Source organism: Anguilla rostrata, chromosome 2 (genome assembly GCF_018555375.3).
Source record: "Anguilla rostrata isolate EN2019 chromosome 2, ASM1855537v3, whole genome shotgun sequence".
NCBI lineage: Eukaryota > Metazoa > Chordata > Actinopteri > Anguilliformes > Anguillidae > Anguilla > Anguilla rostrata.
Genome location: NC_057934.1, coordinates 25,070,269 through 25,094,728, shown reverse-complemented (window position 1 = coordinate 25,094,728; position 24,460 = coordinate 25,070,269). Strand labels below are relative to the sequence as shown.

The window sequence follows — 24,460 nt, the reverse complement described above, 5'->3', positions numbered from 1 at the left end:
CCACAGTACTAAATCGTCTCCATTTATAGACAATTTGCCTAACTGTGGACTGATGAATATCTCAACTCTTGGAGATTATTTGTAACCCTTTCCAGCTTTATGCAAATCAACAATTCTTGATCGTAGGTCTTCTGAGATCTTTTTTTTGCAAGGCATGGTTCACATCAGCAGATGCTTCTTGTGAATAGCAAACTCAAAATGTTTGAGTGATTTTTATAAGTCAAAGTAGCTCTAACCCACACCTCCAATCTCGTTTCATTGATTGGACTCCATGTTTGCTAACTCCTGACTCCAATTAGCTTTTGTTGAAGTCTAGGGGTTCACATACTTTTTCCAACCTACACTGTGAATGTTTGAATGATGTATTCAATATGGACAAGAACAAAACAATAATTTGTGTGTTATTAGTTAAAACGGATTGTGTTTGTTCATTATTGTAACTCAGATGAAGATCATACCATATTTTAAGACAAATTTATACATAAATGCAGGTAATTCCAAAGGGTTCACTTATTTTTTCTTGCCACTGTAAATCGATTTCAACTATGCATGTAAACGCACTGAGTGTGCTTACAGGCTTGGGCAACGGGGAAATGTGACAGCACAGAGATCTATCAAAATCCACCCAAGCTGAGGCAAAGCAAGAGCAGCGGCTCAACCACATTGCCAGCCTGAAACCCTGCCTGTGCAGACGGCCACCGCATCGCTGAGCTGGCTTCACTCCCACACGTCTGCTGCCTCAGTGCCAACTGATCTGATGCAGACAGCCACTGCATCGCTGAGCTGGCTTCACTCCCACATGTCTGCTGCCTCAGTGCCAACTGATCTGAACCCACAGCTACAGAGCGTCTCTGAAGGAGTGACACAACCCCTGAAATGGGTTTTTTAGATGGAACAGAATGTCACACTAGGGAAGAGTGACTGACCAGTGTGCTCGTGACACAAATAATGGGAGAATAAATTCTGACTAATGAAGCTTGTAAAACCTACTGTGTTCACCTATGTTACTTGAAACAACACAAGATGGCACAGATATATGGAGCAAACAGTAACATAAAGTAGTTCTGTGATCCAGCAATACAAAAAATAATATCAAATACATACTATGTTAAATGCAAAACATTCTCCATGATTTTTTCTAAATGATTAAAAATATTCAGGTAGGATGTCAGGAAGAATAGTAAGACATTATGAAGTTTGATCCATAATAGCATCAGTCATATGCACTAGCTTTCAAAAATCTTCATTTTCAAAATTCTGGTCATGATCATTTTGCATTTTGGCTAATTTAACCTATGTGTAAAATACACATAATAGTTATTAACAAACCAGACATGTAATGCAATTCAACACTGCTATTGTCGCGCCCAAACAAACACCAATAATGCATAATGTTTCTGTACACAACAGATTTAACTCTGTTATTGCTCAACTGTAGTATACCTATGGAAAATACCTAATAGTGGTATGTTTCATCTTTTGAATATGAGATCTGCCATGTATTCACACAATTTCTACTTAGTAATACCAGTGTTAGGCCTACACAGAATATTTAATAAACTGCCTAGCTTGCTAGCTTTGAATGTGAGTTGATGAACTACCTAGCAAGCACCTGCATTACCTCAAAATGGTGTCTATGTATCATGGCCTTAATAATTGTGAAGGCAATGACAATCGTCTTTAATGGACTTAAAGTATGATCTAAGCCACAAGATCCTTATATACTGGGAACAAATAGTGATGACTTAATACTGCCAAATTCATATACTTTCTCTGGTTCTCTTAGTCATGAAAAAATCAATAAAATTTAATTTAAAAAGCTAAAGAATGCATAAACTAGGAAAGTGTTATGCCAGGGTATGTCAAAAACTGTTGTTTATCAAAGCATAACATCGTAATAGAAGCTTATATAGGTGTTAGTTGCAATGGCACAGCCAGACCGGCTGTGCTTAGGCACCATCTATGTCTCTTTTTGAGTCATGAACTTGCATGGACTTTTTACACAGTATTGTCCATGGCATTATGAGCCACAAAATAAATATGAGCTGGCTCTGGTGAGAGCCAGTGAATAAAATCAAGCTCATCAGTATTAATGATGAGATGATGAGGGGCCATGTTACATGTTAAATGTTTTAGAACTCAGTCAAGGTAAGTGTGGCACCGCTCATCGCTCGCTTTAAGCTTGCTTTCTCCAAATTAAGAACAGTAAAAGGTCTTTTTGTCAGGTGAAATACGATGGAGAACAATCCCCACACAGGAAAATGTCCAGTGTTAATTCAACAGTGTTAATCAATTCCAACAGTGTTATGTGGAACCCCACTGGAATGTGGGACCAAATGTTATCTATTGAGAGTTGTATTAACACTGGACATTTTACTATGCAGAAGAAAACAAACACTGGTACACATAAGGAGGAAATCTAATTTAGAGTGGTGAAACATTTGGGAACCCCCTGCCATGCACTGATAACCTGGGCACTGCATACAGTATTCTAAAAAGGACAATTGTTTTGTTGAATAAAACATTTTAACTTTTATTATTGGAAATTTTTAACAGTTATCTGTCATTGGAAAAAATAAACAAACAAATTGCTTATGTAGTTTGTAGGAGCTCCAAAATGTTCCAAATCAGGAGTACCAGTGGCAAAAAGCTTACTGTAAAACCCTGTTGAGTGTGTCCATCTAGCTAGTGGAAAACCATCTGTCTGTCAAAGAGGAGATAGGGAGGAAACTGCAGAAGAGTGAGCCTTTGAAAGGCTCCTCTCATTTCTGTTCTCCATCACTAGGTTCTGTTGTCAGCGCATGGCATGTGGCAAAGCCATTGCAATGGAAAGTGGCATTTTTGTTATGGATATTGACATGTTTGAGCCTGTTGAGTAATGTGGAGACTTGCCGTGCACCAAAGCGAGAAGAGTGGCATGGTTGGGGGTGTGTCAATGAAGATCAATCAGCACACTGCAATTTTGGTGTCAGCGTAGTCTGCAATTTGTGCTTGCACCACCCACCTGGTTCAACTAGGTCTTTGGCGCTAATCACAGCCCAGTGTACAGCAAATTGCTAATTTTGGGGCTTTTCCCAATACATGCATGCATGATCATAAGCTATTCAAAAGACAATCAAGCATTTTTGTGGCTCATGTACTGTCCCATTTGACTTTGATAAAATCGCCCAAGCAGGAAAAATGCATGCTTTTTATTTATTGTTCATTGTCTTTTAACTTTTTTATAATATTAATTCCTGTTTATTTATGTTTTTAATTGCTTATGGCTGCTCTAATGCTGCACTGTGGTCCCTGTCTTACCATACTCCTTTCTTTTTTTTACGCCCATCTCTATTGACAAGCTTACAATAAACGGAACTTGAACTTGAAAAATCTGTTAATTTTAATTATGTGCCAGTAGTTAAAATGATAGCTATATGTAAGGTCCACACATTAACTGCAGTAGTTTCAGTTGAAGTCAAAATTTTACATACACCTTAGCCAAATCCATTTAAACTCAGTTTTTCACAATTCCTAACATTTAATCCTAGTAAACATTCCCTGTCTTAGGTCAGTTAGGATCACGACTTTATTTTAAGAATGTGAAATGTCAGCGTAATAGTAGAGACAATGATTTATTTCAGCTTTTATATCTTTCATCACATTCCCAGTGGGTCAGAAGTTTACATACACTCTGTTAGTATTTGGTAGCATTGCCTTTAAATTTTTTTTAACTTGGGTCAAACATTTCGGGTAGCCTTCCACAAGCTTCTCACAATAGGTTTCTGGAATTGTGGCCCATTCCTCCTGACAGAACTGGTGTAACTGAGTCAGGTTTGTAGGCCTCCTTGCTCGCACATGCTTTTTCAGTTCTGCCCACAAATTTTCGATTGGATTGAGGTCAGGACTTTGTGATGGCCACTCCAATACCTTGACTTTGTTGTCCTTAAGCCATTTTGCCACAACTTTGGAAGTATGCTTTGGGTCATTGTCCATTTGGAAGAGCCATTTGCGACCAAGCTTTAACTTCCTGGCTGATGTCTTGAGATGTTGCTTCAATATATCCACATAATTTTCCTTCCTCATGATGCCATCTATTTTATGAAGTGCACCAGTCCCTCCTGCAGCAAAGCACCCCGACAACATGATGCTGCCACCCCCGTGCTTCACGGTTGGGATGGTGTTCTTTGGCTTGCAAGCCTCACCCTTTTTCCGCCAAACATAACGATGGTCATTATGGCCAAACAGTTCAATTTTTGTTTCATCAGACCAGGAAAAAAAGTTAAAAATTAGTTTTAATGACTTCAACCTAAGTGCATGTAAACTTCCGATTTCAACTGTATTTCCTCCAAAGCTAATTTAACATCATCTGGTAGTGCTCAATAACAAAGAGACTGATAAACAACAAGCCATGTTATTGTTTTGTCTGCGGGGTATAGGTTAGGTAGCCAAAAAATAAAGTTAATGTGTGGGTCACGCTATTCAAATAGCATATAGGCTATACATTCCAAACGGAGAAGCTAAGAAAAACTGTAACTCCACCGCACCTCAGGAGTGCTATTTAAAAATCCTATGCCAAATGTATTCTGTAACATTGGAAACAAAATAATAACCAAGGCGAAAGTGGCCTGCAATGTATGCAAGCAGCAACTGCCCTCCAACCCTTCAAAGGCTGACACTGTTTTCCCCTCCAAAGCAGATTGGTCAGTTAAGTTTAGTTTAACTATGCCATTTTTGTGAATTAATAATGGACTTATGTTTTATATATTTGTCTTTCGTTTGAGCTACAGTTGATGCCAAATTATTTTATTGCTGTGACTAGGATCATTGGTGTTGTTATGGTCTTCCCTGGTTTATTTTGTTTAATAAAACTTTCATGTACTGTTCATGTACATTTTTTCTTAGTTTTAGCACAGCACATTTAAGCCATTTAGCTATGGGCTTAATGGGAAATTTAAAATGGTTCTTAATAAATGATGAATGTTTATTGAACATTTTATTGGAATTTTGACAGAAAATAATTTTTAACAAATTCAAACAAATTCTTATTTATGAGGTTCGTTCAAACACAATTTTTTGGAAAAAGTGACAGCACTAGCTAGCTTAGATTACTTCACTAGGTTACCTAACTTAGCTGGCTAACAAAGTAACTTAGTGTAACTCAGAAGTTGTGGCTACAAGCTAACAGTGACAGTGGCCATTTCACTGTGCAAAAGTGGCAAACTGACCACCTTTGTGTGTCACATAACACTGGCCAATCAGAGAATAAACCATGAGCTGAGGAAAAAGCGCTGTGCTGAGAAGGCAATTGCTTCTGTAGTTCTTATACAGCTCTGTGGAGAGAAGCCATACACAGAATGACACTGAGTGATGAGGTCAGGTGAGCAATGAGTGGTTTAGATATGCCATAAAGTACGGTCTTTTATAAGAACAATAACAGTAAATAACTAAATAAATGGGGGCAATTGTAAAATACCAATAAATACAGAAAATGTAACCAGTATTATGATTAAATTATGATTCTATTACAATTAAAAATTGAGTTTCAAAATGTGAGCGATAAATATTTTTTTTTTGCCAAAAAAAATATTCCTCACACCATTATACCACCACCAGCCTTCACCCTTTTCTTTTTTTTGAATTATGTTTTATTATGAACCATTTACATGGGGGCGACAAAAAGGGGACATGTACTTAAAACACTCCATACATATACAAGCAAATAATGCCAGTCCAGCTGCTGTCTCCCAGGCCCTAAGAGTTGCATTAGATGACCCGTTAAGTCTTGGCGTAGTTGTTTCCAAGAAGGTAACTTTGACACACAGCACTGAAATTTATTAAGGGCTCAAGCCAACTTTTGAGTATTGTTTTCTTAGCGGCAGTGATGCCTGCAAGAAAGATCCTTCTTGATATGTAATACAGCCTTCACCCTTGACACAGGGCAGGATTGGCATGGATTCAAGCGTAAATCTGACCATACCATCTGCATGTAGATGAGTTTTATTTTTAATTCTGTTTTTGATTGGCCCTTATAGTTTGTCTGTGATGCAGGATATTTTAGATATTTCCATAAGTTTATGACTAACTATTGACCTTATAATGGTTGTGGGTTCTTGGTTAAAAACAAAATAACACATTTCATGTAACTCCAGAGCACCTTGTACTTGTTATGCCTTCAAAGAGACCATACATATAAGCAGATTCATTTTATAGTGTCTATTCACCTCTTTTCTGTGTCGCACAGAAATGATACTATACAACAGGGAAACAGGTTATTTAAATTTGAAAGCAGGACATAATTCTAAGGTCATTTTAAAGGGATAGTTTACTTTCTAGGGCTTTTTGATATTTCAGTTTTAGTGCATACTTTCAATGTGTATGTTTTTAATGTTTAGTATGTTTTAAACTTGTAACCTCATTTTATTTTTTCTGCTGTTTCTTTTAGAAATTGAACCTTTGTTGTTATGCACTACACAGTGCTGATGCTTCAAGAAACTTCAAAATAAAGTCAAAATGAGGACAAAAGCAGAAAGTGTCATGTAATGTTTTAAAGTGCAGAATTGCCTAAAAAAGGCAAGCAGAAAAGCTGTGTTGAAACAGGTTCCAGGAGAAAAGCACAACGGTATGACTTGTGCACTTTCAAACTAAAGAAAACATACTTTTCATAAAAAAGAATTGGCTTATTCTAAAAGACATAACTTACAAGAATCAGCAAGTCAGACAGAAAATAAGAAAAAAGGAGAGCGGGGGGCGACTGGCTAAGGCGAAAACAGGTGAGTCAGGTCTGGAAACTCCTGTGGTTGCAGGTTGATCCTCTCACTTTCTTATCGACTCACTCCTCATAGATTCACTGTGTTGATGCAAATTTCAGTTTGTTTCAGCTGAAAATGTTCTGGGTTTCCACACCAGGCAGTGCATTCAGGTCTGCCCCCACCCTTTACCCAGGAGAGCTGTGCGATACCTCCTAACAAGGGGCACACAAGTTTGGATAACTGCTTCCCCGGAGGTGATGGCAGCTGGTGCTTCCCTTGAGAACAGCAGCCACTTCCTGACCCATGGGACCTTCCGGTTCTCACTAGCAAGTTCTCAGAAGCTGCTCAGAATAGCACCCAATATCTAACAGTGCAGATGCATTTATTTCTGAAAGTACAAACAAAACCTACATCTAATTTTTCCCCTCCCTCACTTGTACTGGTCAATGTACTAAATTATACAAGGGTCACAGTATGGTCTGCTTTTGCTTCTAATGAACAACATTGACTTAATACCTACATCAAATGCTGTTATGGGCCTCTATATATACCAGATTTGGGGCATTCTGAAAATGATTCACTGCAATAATCCTTAATCTTATAAAACTGTAGTTTACATCAGCAGGGGTTTGTATTTGTTATTTGAAATGACAAATTGGCAACTTACTGTTCATCTCCTGCCTTCTTTATCCACTCCACATCACACTGCTCACAGGAAGCAGACATTTCCTGAAAGGAAAAGTTCACAAAGGATTAACTGTTATACCTATGGATGGCTCTTGCAGGGACCCAGTGAAACACGATAGCAAATCTCCCATTTGAAACTCACTGAGCACTACCTGTGGCTTCAAATGGCCTTTATGTATGCACACTGAGAAACATGCTCAAAAAACAAAATGGAAAAACCAGCAAAAGAAATACAAAGCGCAATATTTTTTAAGAAGTAATTTGTTCAGTCATAACAAATTCAGCTCACTTCTCCCTTCCATTGCTCCCACTAAATGGAGTGTGCTTTTACATACAGTACATTCTCTCTCTCAATTCCACATGCAATGGACAGCTTTGGTTGTTTGTGTGAGCAGGGACCGTACACATATCAATCACATTCCACACAGCTGTCTTCAGCCAAAGTTGGAATTTCAGCAAAAAACAAAGTATGTAGGAGGCGTTATCGCCATGGAGTTATAAACCTGTCATTTCAATAACTACAAAGCCCACAATTATTGACCCCCACATTGAAATCAATCATTAAAGTAGTGCAACGAATTAATTAATTAAATTTGTGTGATTATGTGTGTGAAATTAGTTTCAATAGTGCTTCATCAAGCAATTTGTATATAAAAGTGTCTGTCATTCAATTTCTGAATAGCGTGTCAAAGGGGAGAGCACCTGTTGCCTATTGTCGAGCAGGGGTGGGGTTTTGTGAAGAAAATGGCACAAACTGTCTGTATTTCTTTAGTACAATTTTTTGTCATGGAAGGAGGGGGATATTGCATTTGCGTTGTTTGAGTAATTTCAACTTCAAAGTCCAAATGCCTGATGCCATCAGATCTGGCCAGTCTAGTGTTAAGGGTATTTACATCCTTATCCAGTGACCCACGTAGGAATTACAGCCATTTTTAACCACAGTTCCCCCATTTTTGGGGACCAAAGGTAATCATACAAATTAACAAAATCCTTTTTCTGATTAAAAGATTTTTTGTCATATTTAGCACTAAGGCTGTAAATCCATTGCATTCAATGACTGCCCAAAGCCTGTGACCCACAGACTTCACCAGATGCTGGGTATCTTCCCTGGTGATGCTCTACCAGGCCTGTACTTCTATCTTCAGTTCCTTTTGGTTTTGGATTTTTTTGCCTTCAGTCTTTTGTCTTCATAAAGTACATTAAATTGGATTCAGGTTGAATCACTGAATTGGCCAGTCAAGAAGATTCCAATATTTGGCCCGGAACAACTCCTTATTACTTTAGCCGTGTGTTTGGGGTCATTTTCCGGCTGAAAGGGGATGTGCCATCCAACAGGTTTTGAGGCATCTGGTTGGATCTGCACAGATAATATGTTTCTTTAAACTTCAGAATTCATCCTGCTGCTCCCGCCAGCAGTCACATCATCAGTAAAAAACATGTGAGCCAGTTCCAGCAGCAGCCATACATGCCGAAGCCATAACACTACCTCCACCAAGTTTCAAAGATGAAATGGAATTTTTGGGATCAAGAGCAGTTCCTTTCTTTCTACACACTTTTCTCTTTCCATCACTTTGATATGGGTTAATACCCATCTTCCATAAGAATTCTCTACCTCTAACCTGGCCGTTCTGCTCTTGAGACATGCAATGGTTTGCATCCTGTAGTGAACCCACTGAGGTTATGCTGACGTAGTCTTCTCTTTATTTTAGTCTTTGTCACATCTATGCCTACATCCTGGAGTGTTCTTGATCTGTTCAACAGTAGAAAATGAGTATTTCTTCACGACTGAAAGTATTCTTTGGTCATCCACTAAAGTGGTTTAATATTGTCTGCCAGGTTTGCTATTGCTGAGCTCAGCAGTGCATGCTTGCTTCTTATCAATGTCAAACAGTTGATTTTGACACACCCAATGTTTTGGCTCTGTCCCTGATTTATTCTGATTTTTCAACCCCATGATGGCCTACTTTACTGGTATTGACACTTCTTTGATCTTCATGTTGTCAGACAATAGCAACAGACTCAGACAGAAAGACTACATGCAAATGCCACGCCTAAAAATCAACTGTAGACCTTTTGGTAGCTTTCTTGAGCATAAACTAAACATGCAACACCATGCAGCTGGCCAAGAAACTACTGAGCAGCCAATTGTCCAATAACTTGTGCTCTGTTAAAATGGAGAGGGGGGGGGGGGGGCTATGTGTAAAAAAAGACTGCAATTCCCCTCTTCCCTCTGCAATAACCTCTTCGTTGTTTCATTTAAAATCCAATATGCTGGAGTACAGAGCCAAGCAACAAAATTGTGTCACTGTCCAAATACTTATGGTATGCTAAAGGATTTATCACATGCAGAAGGATTTTACACACTTTTTTGACCAAAAAAATATGTGAAAATATTGGCTCTGTGGAATTAATATACTAAAATCCTGAGTAAATCTGGCATTAAGTAAGGTTCTCACTGGAAAACAAATAAAGTCTCACTCAAATTAATATAAATTAATAAATAAATAAATAAAATAAGACTGAATAACTTCTGCCCTCATTCTAGAAGAGGCAGTTTTACCATTACAGCAGTGTCATCAACAAGAAGTGCATTTGATAACATGATATGAGACAAGAGGAGTTTTGTTGGGCCTGTTCATGTTAATGTCGGTGTGTTTGTGGAGGGCGTGTTTTCTTTGTATGTTGTCGGAGGGTGAGTGTTTACAGTCAGTGTGCATGGACTCCTATCTGTATCTTTCTGTTTGTGTTTGACTCTCCGTGTCTATGTCTGAATTCAAACTGTGGGCATGTTTTTATCTGCTGTTGGTGTGAATTTTCCTGCACTAAATGTGGGTGTGCCAGCCTGACCTGTGTTGACCAATCCAACCACAACATGCTGCCCTGCCAATCTGTCCTTTATTAGCATTATGTGCTGGGATCTGCCCACAGTCATTGGATTAGATATTGTTTTTTAGTGTGGGAGTGTGTGTGTGTGTGTGTGTGTGGGACTGTGTGTGTGTGTGTGTGTCTGACCTGCTGCCTCTGTGTCTCCTGCAGCTGTCTCAGCTCCTCCTGAAGCCGCTCACACTCCCCCTTCAGCTCCTCCTCCCGCTGACACGCCCCCTGTGCCTCATGCCGCGCCCCCTCCAGCTCCGCCTCCAGCCGCTGCAGTTTCAGGTCGGACAGGGCATCAAGGCTGCGCGAGCTCTGCAGGGTCAGCGCCGGGCAGTCCAGCACTGCGGCAAAAGCCATTGGTTAGTCACAGTCTTCCATATCATACTTCCATATCACGTTTTCACTTCATTCACCTTCTTAAATTTCAGACTTAATCAGAGAAGTCATAATTGAGCGTCATACAAGTAAGACCTATATTCTCTGAAAAAAATTAAGCGCACATGGACGATATCTCCAGGCTGCTGTTCATTTCCCTCATGAAAAAGCAACATGTGTTTTCAAGCATTTTTAAAAATGTATTCACATTATATAGTGTTTGCTGGTGTGACAAAACTTGGTCGCATCTTGGGGACGCAAAACTTCCAAATCTGCCTCTGTTTAGAGGTAGATAAAATAAGCATCTGGAGTTTTCTAAATGGCATTGGAGCTTTGATTGGAACTAAGCAATATTGTCAGATGAGCTTTTTGGCCACGCACATCAGCAGTGGGTGTAGTGCTGGAAGAGGACCACAAACTGGTCCCAGAGATCTTGTTAAGTTCGATGAAATTACCACCTGAAGCAAGTAAATCCTGTCCAAAAACCCTATGCCTGTAAGCTCAAACCTGGCCACAAATGGATCTCACAGCAAGACAATAATCCCAAGTATACCTCAGAATCAACAAATTGGTTATTTCACCACTAAATTTTTTCTCAGTCCCCAGACTTGAAACAAATCAATTATTTGTGGTTTGACATAAAGACAGCAGTCCATAAGAGCAGACCAAAGGATATGAAGAATATTTGTATGGAAGAATTGTCAAAAATCCCCCAATATACTCACCAATCTCTGAATTACTTATGCGATATCCTTGCTAATGGAGCGTGTGCAAAGTAATGAAAACGGGGAGGGAATATTTGAATATTTTGAAAATAATTTGATGCATAATTGCATAATTTGATAAAAGTGATGCCACACTTTGAGGAATTAAGTGTGAGCCTAAATGATGAGGCCTAATAATCATAATACAAGTGTGCAATGTGGGTTGAAGTGAAATATTTCTGGAACACTAGGAGTGGGACTGCCAACTGTTGTTGCATAGCATCTCTGATATGACAATGTTTCAGACCTGGGTCAAATATGTATTTTTTTTGGACTCAAAACTTTTCTATGCTTTACTGATCTTGCCTGGTGTATTGAAACCAATAAAATACTCTCAAAAAGTGAAAACCCCGCCATATTCCAGTCATATTGGCAGGCTCAATTACACCAGGCAAGATCAATAGTTCACAGAAAAGTATTTGAATCTAAAACAAATATGTATTTGACCCAGGACTGCAATGTTGTAAAACATACAATTCTCTGCAGTGGACTAAAACTAGATTAAAGAGGACAATGTGTTGTTTTTCATGCAGGTGAAAAACATCAATGCATTTGTGCTGTGTCACAGGATGACCTCCGAGGTCACAGAATACGGATGGCAGCATGCCACTGTGTCCTCTGGGTTGGGTCCAGGTGAGTCCCTATGCCCCTGCTTGTGCCAGCTTTTCCATCTATTGGATGCCAGGGGAAAGTTTTAGTGCCAAACTGCGAGTGGCACCTGCTACTTTGGCCGTGCTTGTTTTTACGGAAAAGCAACTCTTGCTGCCACAGAACAAGAAAACCCCGGCAGACTTCTGGTGTGCTGTTGTTCGAGAGATATTCCCAGGTACATCATGAATGATAAATGTCTGGCAGCCTTATAACATTCTGAAACAGAGAGCTTCATTTACTTGGATTCAGTCAACATTTTGTCCTGAACTTTGACTCACTTGTGCCTCACAAACACATAAGATTAAAAAGCAAACTTTGGTGATTGCTGAACTAGCCACTTGTGTTTGTGAAGAAAATATAAAAGCCGTGCATTTGACTTTTAAAGTGAAAGGTGAAATTCTGAGTGAATTCAGGCCATTTTCTTCTGAGCAACTTAACATTGCTGCTAAGTTATGGTTTTATGAATTTGCTTTGAGAATAAAAGAATTCAGTAGCATTCTGCATTTTGTCTTTGAATTATGTGTAATGTTAACAAGTTTGGGTATTACTGTGCTGTACCTGCGATTCAGTGGTGTGCAACCGGGACTGGCAGAAGTCCAGTTGATTTATCTTGTGAAATAAATACTCATAACACCTTTTCAATTCAAACAACATAGCGTTTCAAGCAAGACGCCATGCTCTATAACTGACCAGCAGTTCCATTCCCGGACATATGAATAGAAGCATCTAGAATCTAATCACAAATCCAGCACCCAAACAACTACCCCAACATCTGTCCCCTTTTAACTAAGTCCTCATATTCAACATTTTTTCTCTCACGTGGTAAAGTAGTCAAAGTGCTGTTAATTGCATTCCCTTAAAACAGATATCATTGCAGAGTGACATATTTGTTAGCTGGTGTGATATCCTTTGTGCTGACATTTAGTATTTTGATGAAGTATGGAACAAGAATAAATGAATCCCTGCAAAACAAATGAATTCTGTTTCCACCAGGGCTAATAGTTCTTTTGAGAAGAGAGTGTCAGAACATGCGTGGGTTTCATGATTGAGAAGCACACAAAAAGACAACCTTGAGTCTGTTTGTATTGTGGTAGCTCAAAAGCAGTTCTCTCCATCTCATATCAGTCTTCACATACGCATATGCACATACACCCACACACACATTGACCAGAATGCCACTCAGATACTCATGAAAAAAAATCTTCAAAATCCAATCAACACATGCCCTTTAAAAGTACAATCCATACTAGTGCTTGGAATACTGGGTGCAACTGAAATTGTGTTCCTTAAATAGTTTTTTTCATTCTTTAATTTGAAGCAGTAATTTCATTGCGAAAATCAAGTTTTAGGGAGTCTAATTACACTGGCTGTACTGCCACTGAAGCATTTATTGTGGTACATTAATTCACTTATAGCTGTTTAATGATGTGTGACAACACAAAAAAAGATTTCTTTAATTCAGGCATAAACAAGTAAAAGAATGCTAATAATGAGAGTTACTGTGGATGAAGCAAATTTATCTGAAGTCATTACACACAGATATACTAAGGGGACACTGAAATTGAGCTGAAAGCTCAACAACGGCATTTTGGTTTAAAATGTACAGTTTTAGCAGGTACTTTTCCAGGCTTATTGAGCAGCTAAGTACTACCACCTTGTGGTCACCCTCTGCAACAGCTGTGACATCATCATGGGTGAGCTTGTCATCAGCACTGTGACACAAGGCTAACAAGTCAAGTGTTTGTGAGTTAGCTGTGTGCCATTTCATCCAAACGGTGCTGAAAAGAGGTTTAGGCACTGGATTAGAACACATGATACTGGTGGCAACTGGATCCCTAGTGTTGTACGCACTTGAACTGCTTCAGAAAAACCTAAAACGGTACAAACCAGTGCTATTTAAAGAATGAGAGATGAAAGTCACCCAAGATTAGGATATCTATGAAGTCCATGATATGCTTACATGTTTTAAGAAACCCAGCCACCCACTCTGTTCTCTTTTTCCAAGGCTTGAATTAAGGTATGAGCTTATACTTGGTTCTTGATTTTCTTTTTTCCCGTGATTTTTCCCCATACTCAGAACAGAACAGAAGAACACCCACACATGGATTTTAGCCAGCTGACAAAAGCTGAAGATGACACAAAGGCCACTTCTTTGAGGCCTTTCAATCCTGAATAGGAAACAGAAGACAGCCAGAGTGGAACCACTTTCTGTCGAAGAGACATGATGCATCACCTGGCCTTCTAACTGAGGTATGGAGGATGTGGTAATGATATAACACAGCAGTAAACAGGACAGGGGAACATGCCAACATAGTGTATGTGTGTGTGTGTATATGTATGTGTGTGTGAGAGAGAGAATGTGCATTAGCGGGTGGAGTGTGTGTATGTGTGTCAGGGGCATAAGAGGGGGTGTGTACACGTGCATGCATATGAGTGGGTTGCAGGTGTATACCTCAGAACTGCATTACTACATTGTATATAAATTCAGTGACCAGTCTTGAAATAGAAACAAAGATTAAATGTGTTTCCAATTATCCTGCTCACAATATAAAATAGCATGTACTATAACAAATATTTACCGCAGTTTGAAAACACAACTTCAAAATTCAACCATTCATCCCAATATAGAATTGTTTTTCTCCACCCAGTTGGGAAAGGATGAAAAATCTATTCATCTGGCAAGTAAGATATATCATCCTACCACACCCTGGAGAACTGTGAGTGACCAATTTTTTCTTTTGCTTTCTTACTGTGCTTTGGCAACACAGCTGCATTTGTCAGCCCATTAACACTTGATTATAACTTGTATTTGAGACATACACAGACAGAGAGTACGTTCAGGCAGGAGAAAGTTGTGGAAAAGCTAGCGTGCACTAATGAACTCACTGTGGGAGACCTCTGGGCTGGCATGGAGCTGCAGATATTGCATGTCCTTGCTGTGTAGCTGTGTGTTCAGCTTCTGCAGGGAGCTGTCCCTCTGCCGCAGTGCCGCCTCTAAGTTTCGGATCCGTTCCATGTGCTTCTCCGCTAGGGTGGTCTGACAGCGAATACGCACATCACGTCATAGTTACATACAGAGAGCAGCCACAACAATTCCATTGGTTTAGGATTATGGCGCATCTATGTTAATCTTAACATGTTTAAAAAGGTCATCCATTTACTATATCCATCATAACCGTGATGGATGTGAGTCCACCGTAATGTCGATTTAACATTACCCCAGTCTACAGTTCACATTGCTGTTGCCATGGTTTTTAATTGCAGGAGGTCCTTCCAGAGTGGGTGCTAACACTCACCATCTTGTCAAGGTCCCTCTGGAGGTTACTCTTCTCCATATGGATCTTCTCATAGGCCTGGATCACATCCTCTAATTGCTCCTCACGTTCCTTACTCTTCTGGAGCTGAGGAAGTGGTTGTAGCAGAATAGGAAGGAATTTAAGAAGACTAGAATTATTTACTTAAACATAAAAAAACATGAATAAAATAATTATAATTATAATAATCAAGAGAGTAACAATTTTTACTCTTCATATGACAGTATTCCACAATACCCCTCACCCATGAAGTGAACAATATAACTAAAAGCAGGATTGTCTGAATTGTGTGCCACATGATTGCATAATTTGCTGAAATGTTTTACTGCTGCAGGTTTGGGTCACATACTACACTGGCTACACGAAGGTCCCTGTTGCACACGTCACTGTATGTCCAGAACTGAGAACAGAGTAATTCCAGGGAGGAAAGAGGTAAAGAAGACCAGAGGACAGCTGATGGGATACTCTCCTAGGTGAGGGAAAGGCTTTCATAAGGTCACAGAAAGAAAAACCCTGATTGACAGTGAAATATGACTCAAGCACAGTTGGTGAAACCTCACTTAAGTGCTCTGCCAACACCGCGGTCTTGGCAGCGCTGATTTGATTGGGAACTATCGGGACGTGACATGGAAGCAATTTACAGAGGGAAGTGGGGGAAGAGGAATATAAGGAAGGACAAAGGAGACTTTCAAGGTGAACCCTCAAGAGGGGAAGACCAAGAGAGAAGGAGAAGGTGTGAACAACAGAACATGAGCGTACTAACAGATGGAGACTTGAGGGAGGAGCAGGGGAGAGAGAGAAACAGATGACAAAGTGGGATGACAGCACATGTACTGCGTGAACAGAGTAGGCTGGCATGCAGCTATGGTAACATGTTGCAATCAATAAGACATGGAAACACTCAGCATGACTAAGAGAAGCAGTGGCGGGTTGTTTGGGGAGCAGAGTTTACTAAAACACATTGCACGGTACAGCAGATCACTCCTTTCAGAAATGCTCTAGATCATGCACATATAGGCAGTGCTTTGACTGGTCAATGATTGCGTTCACTGTGTCACTGTGATCTGTAGTCAAAAGTGCATTTTGGGCATTGGCTGTTAGCAACTACAAACACCTTTATTTATTTATTTATTTTTCATGATACTTAAATAATAAATGTCCCTCTGCCTCTCTATGTATCTATGGGTGTTTTCACACTTTCATTTTTGATTCAAGTGGACCGTCTCAAGTGGACCAATGACTCAGCATATTTCGTGCATATGGGGACACACCAAATGAATTCAGAACCCTCTGAAACAAACAAAACTCTCAGCACGGTTCTTCTCAAGGTCCACTTAATTTGTGTACTGTGAACACAAAGTGGCCCCAGTCCACTTTGCTTATTGCCATACACTTTCATACCGCGATACTTGCCATACATTGATTCTTTGCAGCTGTAGTGTTTTCTGAATGTACCCAGCTAAAAGGAAATAGCAGAATGGCTTCTGGTGGTGTTTGAGGGATTGTGTGGTCAGAAGAAACCTGTATTCTTCTTGCACCACACTTCCTCAAAATGCAGTACAACCAAATGATAAACATGTCAGCAGAGGCCATGTTGAAGAAAATTACCCATAATCAGGGATTGAAAGCAGTACACAATAATGTATTAACGGCAAGAAGATTTTTATGTCTTAATGGTCTATTTATTTTAGGTACACATTCTGTCACTACGTAAAATTGCCATGCATTTTAATCTTTTGCCATTAATGTATACTTGTGTACCACTTAAGTCAACCCCTGCCCATAATTCAATGTTAAAGCAGTGGGGTATCAGTTCTTAAGGAGCTGTTGTGTGTAGAACAAGTGGTCTGAGATCTCATCAATGCTTAAGTGGACCAGAAAGAGAGCTAAGTCCTCATTCAAGTTGACTTACAATGTGAATATAAAAAAGACTCATTTGAGTTCATTTGTAGTTGGTTCCCTTTTTGGTTCACTTTACTGTAAAACAACTGAGCTTGGTTCATTTCTAAATACCTATATGTGAAAACACCTCTTACAGTCTGAAGATCATGAGGATCTTCTCCTTTCTGTTCATCTCAGCCTTTGGTTGTCCTCTTTCTGTTTCTCTTTCCTGTTCCTTTTCCGCCCATGCCCTTTTCTCATCTTCTGTCCTCATTCAGCCTGTCCTCCATTCCCTTTTACTTTTCTCTCTCCCACCCTCTCTACTTCCCTCCATTGCTCACCACCTCTCTCCCTCGCTCCCTCCCTCTCACCTCGTGCGTCAGTGTGTTGACTCTCTGCTGCAGGCTGTCATTCTCCGACTGCAGCAGGGCTGTCTCCTTGGGCTCAAAGGAGCAGTAGGAGTTCCTCTCCTCTCCAAATTCACTGATCATGGGGAACTGAGGGAAAAGCAGAACAGGGCTTTGAGAGGAAGGAAGGCGTCTTGGATAGGCCATACACTGGACAGCATGAAAATGATGACGGCAGATTGCCTACCTTTGTTATCACATATAATCTCATCTCATTCAATAATCAAGACCAATACTTGGATAGATTACAGCTCCGTAGCTTTGAGGTTTAAACCCATGAGTAAATTATTGTCTAATTACACAGGTGCTCAATACACAGCTCAGGGAAAATGAAAGCCAGCCTCTCAACAGTTGCTGTGATGATTGACACTAATACATGCTACGTACATATTTCTGGATCTGCTTTTCAATGTGGCTTGAGTCATCGAAGTATAGAGTGCCATCATTCCCCTATTACAGCTGCATTCCAGAATTTGAGATAAACTGATCACCGGTAGTGCAGTTTCACCGCAGTTTCACATCACACGCATGCACACACACACACAAACAAACCCGCACACACACACACACACACACACACATACGCAATAATATGCGATATGTTTGGTTTGGTAGAAATCCTTCACAAAAATGTATGCAGTCTTTTGCAGTGTTTTATTTATAGAGAATTTAACATCACCCTAAAAGTGTTACCTGATTTACCAACTGGAAGAAATTGAGAATTTAACAACAATGCTTACTCCAGGCTGATCAGAGTGGTGACTTTGAGATTAGGGCTTTGTTAGTGTAAAATGGACAGGGTCAGAAGACAACGTGGGTGCTCTAAAATACTTAAAATTAAGACTAAGAGACTTATTAAGTTACAAGTGACTATTGAAGGTCTAATCTAAAGACCTAAAGGTTCCACTACCTTAAGGAGCAATGAAGGTTATAGTCATGGACATGTTATAGTCACAAAAGAAATTAAAGAAGATACCAAATGAAAGAAGATACCAAACCACAGCTTGTTTCTCCCAAGCTATGGTTTGGTAGAAGCCATCCAATGAATACCAAGACCAAAGTTCACAAACCAAAAACAGAATATTCCAGAAACCAGGGAAAAGCTGTTCAAATAATAAATTAAGGCCCCATGCAAGATACAACATCAAAAATACCAGATCCAGATGTATGGTTTAGAGGCCCCCAAATATCAGCCCAAAAAGTAAAGCCAAACCCACTTTTTATGTAGTTGAAAGAGAAGGAGTGACACCCCCTCTTCTCCTGGCCCATGCATACTTAATGATCAGGGGAAGATGCATGGCTGATTGGGGGAGGCCGAGTTAAAGTGTGGAAGGGAGGTCAGAAAAGGTCTAGCTTTAAGCTGAAAATGAATTTATTAAAGTGGTGTTACATTGTTCGAGACAGGGCTAAGCACCCTGATATTATAATCAAAAGATTCATGGATTTAGCCTCATTCTAAATATGAATATGTTATGATGTAATTCAGCCCAGCTATTGCAGTATAAATTTTCTTCTGTTCTTAACAACAGAGGTGATGGTTGTTAACAATAATTGTAGTGCAACCTACATCTTCAGGCAAAATATTATCCATGTGAGTCATGTGACAAGGCCACAAATAAGGTCGTGCCATGGTGACCTCCACTTGAAACTGGAACAAACACTAAAAATATAAATTCCAATCTGACCAGCCTCAACAACCATTATCTACATAAACATTAAGATATTCAACTGAAGATTTCAATTGGATGTCATAGATTGGCAAACCGTGATCCTTATGGTATTCTGTGGCCACACTGTGGCTCTGACCCCCAACAGTTCTGGTGTTCTGTGTTTTTTCAGAAATAATAAAGCCCTCCAGGAGAGGAGATACCTTGACACCCCAGATTTCTATATAACAAATTATACAAATTATACTGTCTCTCTCTTGAAGGCGATTATCTAAAAACGAGCTACCAGACACTCCTTTCTGTATTTCATCTAACCTGAGACCTCTTCAGTCATATATTCAGTCATCGGTGATTTTATTGGGTTAACTGGACTGGAAGATAGAACCTATGAGAACCTGTCATATGTGCTGATGTCTTGTGCAATTTGTGCTGTGCAGTGAGATGAGGCATGGGACTCCCAAACAGTATGTTTTTCCACATTGTAATAGTTACCAGTACACATACAGTACAGCAATGCTAGTCCCTTGCGTTCAGTGATGCACAATCAAGGGATATTATATGAACTGGCCTGCACACACACACACACACATGCACACTAAGACAGACACATACACACACACATACACACACACAAACATAAACACATACACACAGACACGTGCTCATGCACATACACAAAGATGAACACATACACACACGCACACACATACACAAACACTCACGCACACACACGCAGCACAGAAATATCAACACTTCATGACGTGGGTTAACATAATCTTGTACAACCACGTATGTGTCTGTGCCTACTTCCCTGTGCACTTGGAGTTCTGTCATGCTGTAGCTGGGTCCCACATAATATGCAGGTTTCAAACATTCTTTTGTTATGTAACACTATCAGACACTGACAAATGCTGGTAAATAACTGACTTTTATTGCAATAGGCCTTCTGTGAGAAAAAATACCACTCCTAGCATACAAATTGGACACCCAGGTGGGTGTACTGCCTTGAAAACAGTATCACTGGATACACAGCTGAAATGAATCACTCTACTTCCTGCCCCCAGAATGGTTATTTTTAATGTGTGATTTTATCTATAAATAGCTAATGAATCACATTAAAACACATGGTATTTAACTTGGATCTCAGGACACTGAGACCCCTTAAGGTCCTAGGCCTCAAGTGACTAAACAGTCTGCCTGTTCTATACAAAGGGCCTTGAATCTGTATATGATGGAAACACTGTAAAAAAATATCCATCGGTTGAGACCAGCCCCCACCCAGCTTCCCTTGTCAATGGACATAGCTCTCCCAAACCTTTATCTCGTAGATTTTCAGCTTCCTCTTGATGCTGCTGTTCTCCCGCTCCAGGCCAGTGAGCCGGGTCTTGATGTCATGGTAGGCAGTGATAAGGGCGAAGTGGGAGGCAGAGTACATGTCATCCGGGAGGGGGGCGCTCGGCCAGTTCACCCCGCACCCGTCCTCCTTCAGCCCATCACCCCCACCCAGCAGGCCCAGCTCACCCCCAAAGAGAGACTCCATCACTCAGCCTGCAGGGACAGGGAAAGAGGGACAGAGCAGGGTCACCCAACGTGCATATGTATAGGATAAATGCACAGCGCAATACTCAACATCGTCTACAAAGTCACTCAACTATGGAATAGACATTCAAATAAAAACTGACAGAACATTCAATAACCAAATGAAATATTTGTGAGGAATTATTCACAAAATGAAAGATAATGGTGCTGAATGTAGTGAAAAAATATGCTTTATGTCAGAATTCATTATATACAGTATTCACCAACAGGATAAATATTATCATGTTTTATTTAGGGTTGTGTATTTTAACTGTTGTGTATCTCTATGTTCCTCATAATATGATAAGTATCACAATATAACATATCGAGATATGATACATATTGTTATGCACTTAATAATGTTCATTGTACAAAAACAAGTCCATACATGTGTATACAAATTCCAAGGCCCATATGCAACCCTGATGTATGTATGTATTACTTGATTTTTAGGTTTAAGTGTGAATGTGTACATTGATTTGATGTTGTGGGTGTGAAAGTAACTGCATGCCCTCACACAGCAAAAAATGAAACTACCCCTAGCAAGATGAGCAAGGTAATATTGTGTAGGCTTGTACAGACTTCTGGTTATGACTACTTCTAATTGCTACTGGTGATCAGTTTATCTTTATAAATTTAAATACAAATACTGCTTTAAGATATAATGACACACAGCTGTGTCTCTTAGTGAGCACACTGAGTAAGATGTAGACACCAGGAACTAAAATAATACAAGCATCATTAAAAATTATTTCTGTTCTCAGTTATTTAGCTACAGCCACACTCAATGAATTGTACAGTACACATCCCTGATTTTTTTTTTCTGACACAAAGCCAAAAAAAGCACTAATTGTTCTCATATTTTATTTCCTTGCACCCTCCCTTGACACTAGTCTTGAAAAATCTGAGTTATAATTTAAGTCCCTTGCCTTTGGTTTGCTGTCTGAAGTTGATTGTAATCACAGTAGTTGGAAATGAGTTATCCCTATTTTTACCTCTTCCGTTATTTATCTTCTTTTTTTAGCTATGCCCAAACACGGTTGGTTTCTTGGCTTACTTTACAATATGAATTTCAACATGGGGAATATATGCATATCATATAAATATAGAAATCAGAAAACAAATATATTAGCATTTTGTTGCATGGAATTACTGAGAAAATTGGGGGTAAGGTAAAGGAACATAGTTTTATTTGGGTACATTTTATCTCTATATTAATCCTTCTAAATTGCCTAATATTCAATAATGTTTCTTTAATCATTGTGCATACATATACTGTTGATGCATTTAAGTACTTGCACTCACATAGGTGAATAAGGCAGCTATTGAATAAGGAGCAAGACCAAGATGGCGGCGCTCACAGATGCAGCGGCTAGACGATCTCCTTTTCGGTACTCTTTATGTGTGTTTTTGTTTATATGTCTATTTGCCAATGTTAAGTTTAGTCGTGCGAATTCCACCTACAGCCGGCAAGATCTTCTGATCATAGGATTACAGCTTGACCAGGCCTTTACGAGTGAACTTCTGCACTCACACAATATACGGGAGGAGATAGCCAGGACACCGGGCTCTCCGTGGATCGTTGTCGGCTCCAGCAGACGTCGGAGGCGGAGGAGACACAGGAAGCAAAGGCATGGATGCCGGTCCGGCCTACTTGCTAGGCTAAGGAGACAACCACACAAACCACCGCTACCCAGCATTTTTCTCACCAACGCCAGATCCCTCACCAACAAAATTGACAAACTGAATTTAAGGGATCTCCGCGAACAAACTCATAAAGGACTACTGTATTCTGTTAATAACAGAGACGTGGCTACACTCACTTATCCCAGACGTAGCTATTGAGCTAGCAGACCGCACAACATTTCGCTGGGATAGAAACAAAGACTCCGGTAAGAGCAAGGGAGGGGGCTTATGCATTTACGCACAGAACAACTGGTGCACTAATACCAAAATCATAGACAGACACTGTTCTTCCAATCTGGAGTACCTGACAGTCAAATGCAGGCCTATTTACCTTCCACGTGAGCTTACCGTTGTTATAGTCACAGCTGTGTACATTCCACCGGATGCTAACGCTAGCATAGCTTTAGGCTACCTGCTCAATGCTATAAACTCACAACAGAGCACCTATCCCGAAGCAGCCCATATCATAGCCAGTGATTTTAACCATGCAGATTTAAAGGCAGTCCTCCCGAAATGTGCTACCAGGGGGAAAAATACACTAGACAAGGTTTATTCAAACATTAGGAATGGTTTTAGGTGAACACCACTACCACACTTAGGCCAGTCAGATCACCTATCCATACTCTTAACCCCAGAATACACCCCCCTCTGGAGAAAAGCTCAACCCACCACAAAGACTGTTAAGACATGGCCTGAAGGAGCTTCCTTGCAGCTGCAGGATTGCTTTGAAAGGACTAATTGCGACATTTTTGAGGATCAGGACTTGGAGGAGTATACATCAACTGTGCTCTGCTACATACAGAACTGTGTTGACAATGGTACCGTCGACAAACACATCCGGGTGTACCCCAATCAGAAGCCCTAGATGACAAAGGAGGTCAAAACTCTCCTCAAGGACCGTAACACCGCCTTTAGGTCCGGCGGCAGAGCCCTATACAGCACTGCTAGAGCTAACCTGAAAAGAGGCATCAGGGAGGCTAAAGCAGCCTACAAGAGGAAGATTGAAGACCACTTCACCAACAACGACCCACGGCAGGTATGGCAGGGCATCCAGCACATCACCAACTACAAGACCAGCAACCGCACGACTGTCGACAGTGACGCCTCACTGGCAGAGGAACTTAATTGTTTCTTTGCTCACTATGAGGTGAAAGCAGCGAAGACAGACACGACACCTCCAACAGCCACATCCTCACTGTGCAGGAGCATGATGTGAGGCGTTTGCTCAGAGCGGTGAACCTGAGGAAAGCTACCGTCCCAGATGGTGTCACAGAAAGGGCGCTGAAGGAATGTGCAGACCAGCTCTCCGAGGTCTTCACAAAGATCTTCAACCTGTCCCTGTCTAAATCCATCATCCCACCTTGCCTGAAGTCTGCCACAAGTGTCCCACTGCCAAAAAAGACTGTCATCAGCGGCCTCAACGACTACCGTCCAGTTGCACCTACGCCGGTCATCATAAAGTGCTTCGAGAGGCTGATCCTGCAGCACTTCAAAGCCAGCCTCCCACCCACCTTCGACCCATACCAGTTTGCCTACAAAGCGATTAGGTCTACAGAAGATGCAATCACCACTGCTCTTCACACTGCACTGACCCACCTTGAACACCAGGGGAGCTATGTAAGGATGCTTTTCATAGACTTCAGCTCTGCCTTTAACATCGTCATCCCGGGCAGACTGATCACTAAACTTACTCACTTAGGACTTTCCCAACCCACCTGCCCAGACTGTTAGACTAGGCCCCCACCTCTCCTCCACCCTTACACTCAGCACCGGCGCCCCACAGGGCTGTGTGTTGAGCCCCCTTCTCTATTCCCTCTACACTCATGACTGTTCCCCCACCCATAC

General features: G+C 40.5%; 1 protein-coding gene and 1 long non-coding RNA gene across 4 annotated transcripts in view; one reads left to right on the top strand and one right to left on the bottom strand.

Moving 5' to 3' along the window:
* Positions 1-24,460, bottom strand: part of tbkbp1 (TBK1 binding protein 1) — a 110,233-nt gene that overhangs the window by 30,456 nt on the left and 55,317 nt on the right. The window contains exons 1-7 of one of the 2 annotated variants that reach the window (XM_064321370.1): positions 22,464-24,111; positions 20,667-20,899; positions 17,649-17,774; positions 15,379-15,483; positions 14,969-15,119; positions 10,431-10,633; positions 7,399-7,460 (exon numbers count right to left, since the gene is read on the bottom strand). In XM_064321370.1, coding sequence (XP_064177440.1) covers positions 7,399-7,460; positions 10,431-10,633; positions 14,969-15,119; positions 15,379-15,483; positions 17,649-17,774; positions 20,667-20,891 — 872 coding nt within the window. In that variant the 5' untranslated portion in view covers positions 20,892-20,899; positions 22,464-24,111. Of the gene's footprint in view, positions 1-7,398; positions 7,461-10,430; positions 10,634-14,968; positions 15,120-15,378; positions 15,484-17,648; positions 17,775-20,666; positions 20,900-22,463; positions 24,112-24,460 lie in introns of those variants that run through there. The other variant, XM_064321369.1, reaches the window with a different exon arrangement.
* LOC135247658 (uncharacterized) lies at positions 10,564-16,669 on the top strand. 2 transcript variants are annotated; one of them, XR_010328263.1, is made up of 5 exons: positions 10,564-10,651; positions 11,965-12,064; positions 14,160-14,332; positions 14,711-14,799; positions 15,731-16,669. It is a non-coding gene; the product is annotated as an uncharacterized LOC135247658 (long non-coding RNA). The 2 variants fall into 2 exon arrangements; XR_010328264.1 differs by lacking the exon at positions 14,711-14,799.